Raw genomic sequence first — 7736 nt, forward strand, 5'->3', positions numbered from 1 at the left:
TTTTCACATTTTATGCTTAAAAAAGTATATGTCGAACAATACCTACTTGAACATTTGCATCGATTTCTATTCCAGAAGCGATGTCCGGTACACTTGTAGACATCAGTTCCCATGAGTATTGTTTGTTCGTAAAACTGATGTTCACCTTTTGACCACACATCGGTTTGCTCCATGGTAGGTGATTTGTATGTTCATAATAGATTACGGTTTGGTGATTAGAAATCGATGTGCAGTAGTTTTGATTACATCGGTTTTGAGTTACAATTCGATATATTGATAATCATAGGACATCGATTTCATTTTTGATATTGATTTCTAATCTCTCAACTGACTTCGTTTTCCTTGGCATTACTGTTTTATTATGCTTTAATATACTTCACTTCATTTTGACAAGCATGATGTGAAAAGTTTGCATTTAGCTATTGCAGGGAAAAAAATTGCATTTCTCATCATCCAAAATTAGGGGCTTTCCATTAATTTTCTTTCCAAATTCATGATTCAACATAATTCATAAAATAAACCCCTAAACTTACAAAAGCTAGCTTGGAAACATATGAGCAACAATGTACAAAAGTTCCACACCAAGATTTGCTTCAAAGCCAAAACTAGCTAGCCTTACTCAAAAAACATCTTGGCAGTCACAGTCCTACATCAAACTCTGCATATAATCAGCCACTTCAATGCGCACCTCGTCAATTTGATTTTGGCTATATGATTTCCACGTCTTTACCGCCCACTAGAAATATATAAACAACACACAAGGCACAGTGATTGGGTAAACAAGCTAATGAAGATAATTAGTGTGGAAACCCATGGACTATCTATAGAGGCCAACACTAGCAATATAAAGACTTGGAAGTAACTGGAACGTAAAACAGAAACAGAAACAAAATAATACCTTTTTTTAAATGCTTCTATAACATCAGAGACAGATTGGAGATTCTCCAAGGGTTCCCATGTATTGGCTATCCCTGGCCAGCCACGCCCGCATAAGCACAACACCAACAGGTTGATTCTTCGGATATTACTCTGGCTCCTTTGTTAACTAATGTTGCTTCCACCTGATCAGCAAACTGACAGCTAGTTGACTCTAACGTTCTGCATACAAATTGCAGAAACAAGGTCATGTGTCACTTATCTGCAGCATACATCAAAATCCTACAAATGTAGATATTATTGATGAGCATCTGAACACAATCTAGACTGAAATCTGTCCAACAACACTTGATAAAATAAGTACTCAAATAATCTGAAAATCATGTAGAATTTCCAATAAAAGGATCACATATAAACCTGGATAACAGGTGTTCAGCTTCCAACTCTGTCATAAATGCACTAATAAGTGCAAAGTTTGAAACTTTGATCTGTCAAGTTCAAGCAAAATAAACATTTACAAACCCTCAGACAAATATCAAGCAAAACCAAAAAAGAAAAAAGAGGCATTGAAAGCATAGCATAGCAGCACTGAGAACCATTGCTAAAGGCAAAAGCCTTATCCAGCATATTGGACCGTTTCATATTTAAATCGCATTGTACTCCAAGAGCAAGATAATTTGATGTGCAGGAAAACCAACCTGTCCAGCAATATCAGGAGCAGAACCATGTATAGGTAAAAAAAGTCCAGCATCCTGAGCCAATGGGAATTATAATGTATTCAGATCAAAGAGATAAGAATTCCCACCATAGCGTACAAAATTCCAAAAGTAAATAAATAACTCAAAGTTAAATAAAAAATCCAAGTATAAATTACGATTGGCACTATGACATTTCTGGAGTAGCCAAGTTATTGACAGTTACTTGTATTGAACATATATGATGGTCTAAAGTATCTAAAACTAAAAAACCTGATATACAGAAAAATACAAGCAGTTCAAATAACGAATCTTGATTAGTTGAGTGCAGAAACAAACCATGTCAGGCTTGAACATCGCCTCACAAGCACCATATACGCACGCTGATGCAGTGCCAGCAACAACGAAATCCTTTGCTAGTTCCCTGAATATACATATGCACAAATGGCATCACTATAGGAAGCTACTTAACATCTGTAAGCATATACACTCAAAGTAGGAGAAAAGCATGCATCTTTATCCTATTTGAAAATTTGAAAAGTAGGAATAGCTGCTTTGAAAGCTCTTCTAATGATTGCACCTCTGCTTCCATGTTTTTGATATATATATATATATATATATATATATATATAGAGAGAGAGAGAGAGAGAGAGAGAGTATCAGGGAGATAAACTGAATAAAACAACAATGGAAATTCATTATACAATTTGAACTGATTCTTGATATAACAATGAAACATCACATACTAGCCAAATATACAAACCCTCAGAGAAGCTATCACATAGAAAAGAAACGGAAAAGAGAGAGAAAAAAACTATCACAACAACTCCAAGAAGCAGCTATGATACCTTTCTTGGTTGCCTGCAACAGTGATCGAAACCTGGACATTTCTCTTTCCTCAAAGTTCCTACAGTAACAAAAATAGCTTCAATGTTGTTAAAAATCCAGAAATTCATACGTAATATAAAAGCAATTCTGAAGTGTGAGAAAGTGATTACGAAAGATTAAAAACCCATAAGGAACACTAGCTCCAAACCCAGCAGAGCAAAACCCATCTGCCCCAACCCAGAATCAAGACAAGAAAGAGAAAAACAAAATGATAATCACAAGGGCTTTATGAAATCTGAATACGGAGTTAGAGTTCAAACAGATTGAGGATAGAGAGACGCTTACCAAGCTGGTTGGAGTCGAGCACCCACCGAGTTGAATCAAACTCTTTCACTCTCACTGCTTACTAGTAAGCACCGCAAATACTGTGTATCGATTAGTATGACTTTGTTTTTCTCTTCGTTTTTCTATCTAGAACAAATGCCCAATCCTTCTATATGCAAGAACATTTCAGCCAAGACAAGGTGAACATACAGAGACTAGAATAAAGCAATTAAAACCAAAATTGCATAGCTCACAAATTCAAGTGGTACAAAGATTGGAAGAAAGCAAGAGAGAACATACCAAGCTGGAATTGACTTTCTCCACAAACCCACTGTTCTTAAAGCCACCCAGAAACTTGCGCTTCTCAAACTCTACAAAAACAATCATACTTCAACAGATCCATACAATAATTTTCGCCCAAATGAAAACATTGAAGATAAGTGAAGCAAACCAAATCAACCCCATACTTTTTGCTGTTAATGGTCTTCAAGCACCTGTTAAATACAAATAAAAGAGTAAACCTTAAACCCTAAATCCTAAATCCTAAACAAGTCTACATTTTTCAAATCAACAAGAAAAGGGCTTATACCTTACGCTGCAGTGGAGACATCATACAAGCAAATAGACTCATCATCACTAGCAGTCACTACATAACTCGAAGCCTTGAGAAAATCCAACGAACTGATTCTACCATTCTGTAAAAAAAACAATTACTTTTTCACTTTCAAATTCACCAAGTTAAAAAGATTAGGGTTTTGATTCAATTGAGCTAAAAGCAATCAGAAACAGAGAGAGACAGAGACATTACGTAGTCCCTGAAAGCCAGCCCAACTTCCATGCTTTGGAGAATCTCCTCCGTCAGGTTCAAAGAGACCTTATCTTCTCTTTCCAGTCCACCATTTCGCGGCCAGAATTGAAAAATCAAATGCCTAATTCTCTACTGATTGAGATCAAATCCGAAGACGAAAGCTTTGAAATTTCGGTTACTTGCAATTTGGGGAATGCTTGGCATTGCTTATTGCTCCATGTCTCCAAAGCAAAGAGACCTGAGTAAACCCAGTCAATTCAAATCAAACAAAGAACAATATCAGTGTCACTAACAATCACAAACAAGTGAATTCTTAGATCTTGAACAAAATTTTTAAGAGACTCTAAAAAGAAATAAAAATCAAAAGAGACGGAGAGAGAGAGCAGGAAGTACGCGGAATCTGCAAACCCAGAAACAAAGAACATAGTGTGGAGGCCGGTTGGACCAATTGGGGTTCCATTAATTAGATCCAATTCCTAACGAGTAATCACATAGTTCTTTTAGCATTAAAAAAAAAAAAAAAGTTCCCAAAGAAAAAACCCCAATCTAAAGAGGCATTCCATTTCCAGATGGAGCCTTAATCACACAAACACAATAACCTAACTATTCAGTAAATTTCAGTGCTATGCGCCATAAGAATTGTAAAAATTTATGACCAAATTACTTTCGATTCTCAATTTCAAAGCAAACCAGCAAAGCTTACGTAAAATACCAGTAAATTTGAAGGCCAAGTCGGAAATGCAAGCCACCACGGGTTCCGATATCTCCATGCCGCTTCTCTTCGCTGCTTGGAGAACTAGAATTGAAAACTGAGAAAAAGAAAAACCAGAAACGAAATCAAAAGCCGTCGAATTAGTGAGTGTGAAGATTTTAGTACCTTCGGCATCGGCGATAGAGATGGTGGAGAGTCTGAATCGATCTCTGAGAACCTCGCTCACTGAATCGTCTTCTTCTCTCTCCATTTTCCTCTCTTTTTTCTGATTCTCTTCTTCTCGGAGCTCAACCCGGTTTCGCCGTCGGATCCGGATTCCCGTCGCTTCCTGCCTCCGGCGCATTTCCTCTCCCGCCACTCCGCCTTCTGTTTCTTCCTCACGTCCTCGCCCTCCAGAAGCCGGTACACGATCTCCGGCAGGTCCTTCAAGTAACCGATCTCGGAGAAGGACGCGAGGTTGCAGGCGAGTTTTGGGGTGGTGCTTGTGGAGCCAAAACGCCGCCATATGGAAGCCTTCCTTGTCGGACTTTCCAGTTCCAGGCCTTGGGGTTTGGATTCGGGTTCGGGTGGCGGCGGAGCGGTGGTGGTGGGTGAGGGTTTGTGGAGCTCGGGAGGACCGAGAAGACTGGGAGGAGCCATGGCTCGATTTGTGTGAGTTAGCTAGCTGTGAAACTAGAGAGGGAGAGAGGACGTAGATGAAGGAAGCAATGGCGGCGAGTTCGAGTGAGCTTAGGGTCCAGAATGGAGGTCGAGTTTGGGAGGAGCTCCAGTTTGGGGTGAGTTCAGAATGAAGGAGTCGAGCGAGACTATGATTAGGGTTTTCTGTTTCAGTTTTGGGATCGGGCTTTAATTTTTCTAAGTGTGAAAGTTTTAAGTTTTAGTCCCCGCTCCTTCATTTCACTTAAAAGACTTAGCGCTTTTTGCAAAAGTAGGTTCCCGCAATTTTCAAACAAAACTTTTAACACCGGTCATTTTAAGACCCGATGTTAATGATATACATTTAAATCGGTATTTTCGTAAAACGATGTTAGATTACTTTTTTACATCGTGTGCAAGTCTGACCGATTTAAAACATGCGATGTCTATGAACAGATTTCTAGTAGTGAGACGGCTTTTCGTACACCATATGGAAATTTTTACTATACAGTCATGCCATTTGGCTTGAAGAACGCTGGCGCTACCTATCAAAGGGCAATGACGGCAGTGTTCCATGACATGATGGGAAAAGAAGTGGAGGATTACGTCGACGATCTGGTGGTGAAATCTAAGACTAGAAGTGAGCATTGGGGTACCTTGAGGAAAGTACTACAAATATGCAGAGAATATAAGCTGAAGATGAATCCAAAAAAATGTGGATTTGGGGTGTCTTCGGCGAGGTTTCTTGGTTTCGTGGTACATAGTAGAGGCATTGATGTTGATCCCAGCAAGGTCCGGGCCATTGCATCTCATCCACCACCCTCGAATCAGAAAGAATTGAAGAGTTTCCTAGGAAGATTGTCTTACATAAGACGCTTCATACCTGGTTTGGCTGCTGTAATCCAAGCATTCACACCCCTGTTGAAAAAGGGGAACAAATTTACGTGGGACGCTGAATGCAAGGAGGCTTACTTAAAGGTTCAGCAGCTTATCACCAAGCTCCCAACCATGAAAGCACCAATTCCAGGCGTCCCCTTAAAACTGTATTTGGCCTCCACCAATGCAGCAGTGGGAGCATTATTAGCACAGGACAGTGAAGCTGGGGAAGAATTTCCTATTTACAATGTGAGCAAGCTTTTGAGAGGGGCTGAAACACGCTACCCTAAGGCAGAAAGGCTTTGTTTAGCACTTGTCTATGCAGCACAAAGATTACGTCACTATTTTTTGGCCCACAAGCTTCAACTTATGGTGAAGACTGATTTGGTCAGATATTTGCTGACGAAACTAGTGCTATCAGGGCGGTTAGCAAGATGGCTGCTCCAGTTGTCTGAGTTCGACATTGTATGTACGACACCGAGGGCTATCAAGGGGCAGGCCGTCATCGACATGATCACCCTCTTCCCAGAAGAAGGAGGATTCGATGTTTCTCATGACATACTTGGAGAGTTACCTGGGATGACAGCAGTGGTTGAAGAAGAGGAGCCTTGGACCCTTCACTTCGACGGGTCAGCCACGGCTAACGGAGGAGGAGCTGGAATTGTACTTGTGGACCCTAAGGGGCATGCCAAGCCCCTTTCATTCAAGCTAAACTTCTCATGCACTAATAATGTGGCAGAGTATGAAGCTTTTATTGCTGGGCTTGCAACTGCACATGAATTGAGAGTCAAGAAAATCAGAGTCATCGGAGATTCAAACTTAGTCATCAGCCAATTGAAGGGAGATTTTGCGGTGAAAGAAGTGACCTTGGCACCCTATAGAACTTTGGCAGAAAGGTTAATCAAGAAGTTTGAGCAGATAACTCTTGAGCACATTCCCGGCAGCACTAACAGATATGCGGACGCTTTGGCTACCCTTGGTTCCAAGCTTTCATTCACAAGGGAGCAACCCAACATCACGGTAATTCAAAATAACAAGCCATGTGTAGAAGCTATGATTTTCTCAAGCCCATCAAGTGAGAAAGATTGGCGAGAAGGTGTCAAGGGCGAGATGGCTCAGTTAGACAAGGAAGATAGACTCAGAACACTAGGAGATTATAGTTTGATATTTGGGGAATTATACAAGCGCCTTCCTGGAGGAGTTTTAGCCCGCTGTGTAGATGAAGAAGAAGCTTGAAGGAGATTGCAAGAAGTACATGAGGCCATTTGTGGGGTTGAGCAGGTGGTCAGCCTATACCGGAGACTGCAACGTAGGGGTTATTATTGGCCAAACATGAAGAAACAAGCAGCAGAGACGCAACTCTCATGTTCTAAGTGCTCCTCAACTTTGTCAGAGCAGGAAGGGTTCACAGCAGCAATTACTGAAGACTGGAGGTCGCCGTACTTGGAATACCTCATAAGTGAAACGCTGCCGGAAGACCGTAAGCACGCATACAAGGTCAAGAAGACGGTGAAAAGGTATTTTGTGGATGGAAGCACGCTGTATAGAAAAGGATTTAATGGTGAGCCATTAAGGTGTCTTGGGGCTACTGAATATCAGCAGGTTCTACAAGAAGTGCATGCTGGGGAATGTGGAGAACATCAAGGAAGAAAGAAGCTTTACCGGCAGCTACTAGATTTGGGATACTACTGGCCCAACATGCGTGAAGATGCCTATAACACAGTCAAGAAGTGTCACACATGCCAAGCACATGGAAACTTGAGTCACAAGCCATCAACATTGTTACAAGACATGAAAACACCTTGGCCATTTCACACTTGGTGGTTGGACTTGGTAGGAACCATTCACCCACCTTCTGGGGGCTTCATATGGATTCTCACAGCAACTGAGTCTTTCACCAAGTGGGTAGAGGCAGTTCCACTTCGTAAGGCCACGGGAGCTGCAATTTCGAACTTCATAAGGGAGAACATTGTTTGCAGGT

General features: G+C 40.9%; 1 protein-coding gene and 1 long non-coding RNA gene across 3 annotated transcripts; one reads left to right on the forward strand and one right to left on the reverse strand.

Moving 5' to 3' along the window:
* Positions 1 to 3161: 3161 nt before the first annotated feature.
* LOC133737441 (uncharacterized) lies at positions 3162 to 5079 on the reverse strand. 2 transcript variants are annotated; one of them, XR_009859851.1, is made up of 5 exons: positions 4409 to 5079; positions 4244 to 4315; positions 3532 to 3769; positions 3313 to 3418; positions 3162 to 3217 (listed from the first exon to the last, which is right to left on the reverse strand). It is a non-coding gene; the product is annotated as an uncharacterized LOC133737441 (long non-coding RNA). The 2 variants fall into 2 exon arrangements; XR_009859852.1 differs by having other exon boundaries at positions 4244 to 4340.
* Positions 5080 to 5437: 358 nt separating this feature from the next.
* LOC133728012 (uncharacterized) lies at positions 5438 to 6991 on the forward strand. The gene has a single exon (XM_062155436.1). The coding sequence runs from the start codon at positions 5438 to 5440 to the stop codon at positions 6989 to 6991; it is 1554 nt and encodes a 517-aa protein (XP_062011420.1).
* The last annotated feature ends 745 nt before the right edge of the window (positions 6992 to 7736 follow it).

The sequence above is a fragment of the Rosa rugosa genome, chromosome 1, assembly GCF_958449725.1.
Source record: "Rosa rugosa chromosome 1, drRosRugo1.1, whole genome shotgun sequence".
In the NCBI taxonomy this organism is placed as follows: Eukaryota; Viridiplantae; Streptophyta; class Magnoliopsida; order Rosales; family Rosaceae; genus Rosa; species Rosa rugosa.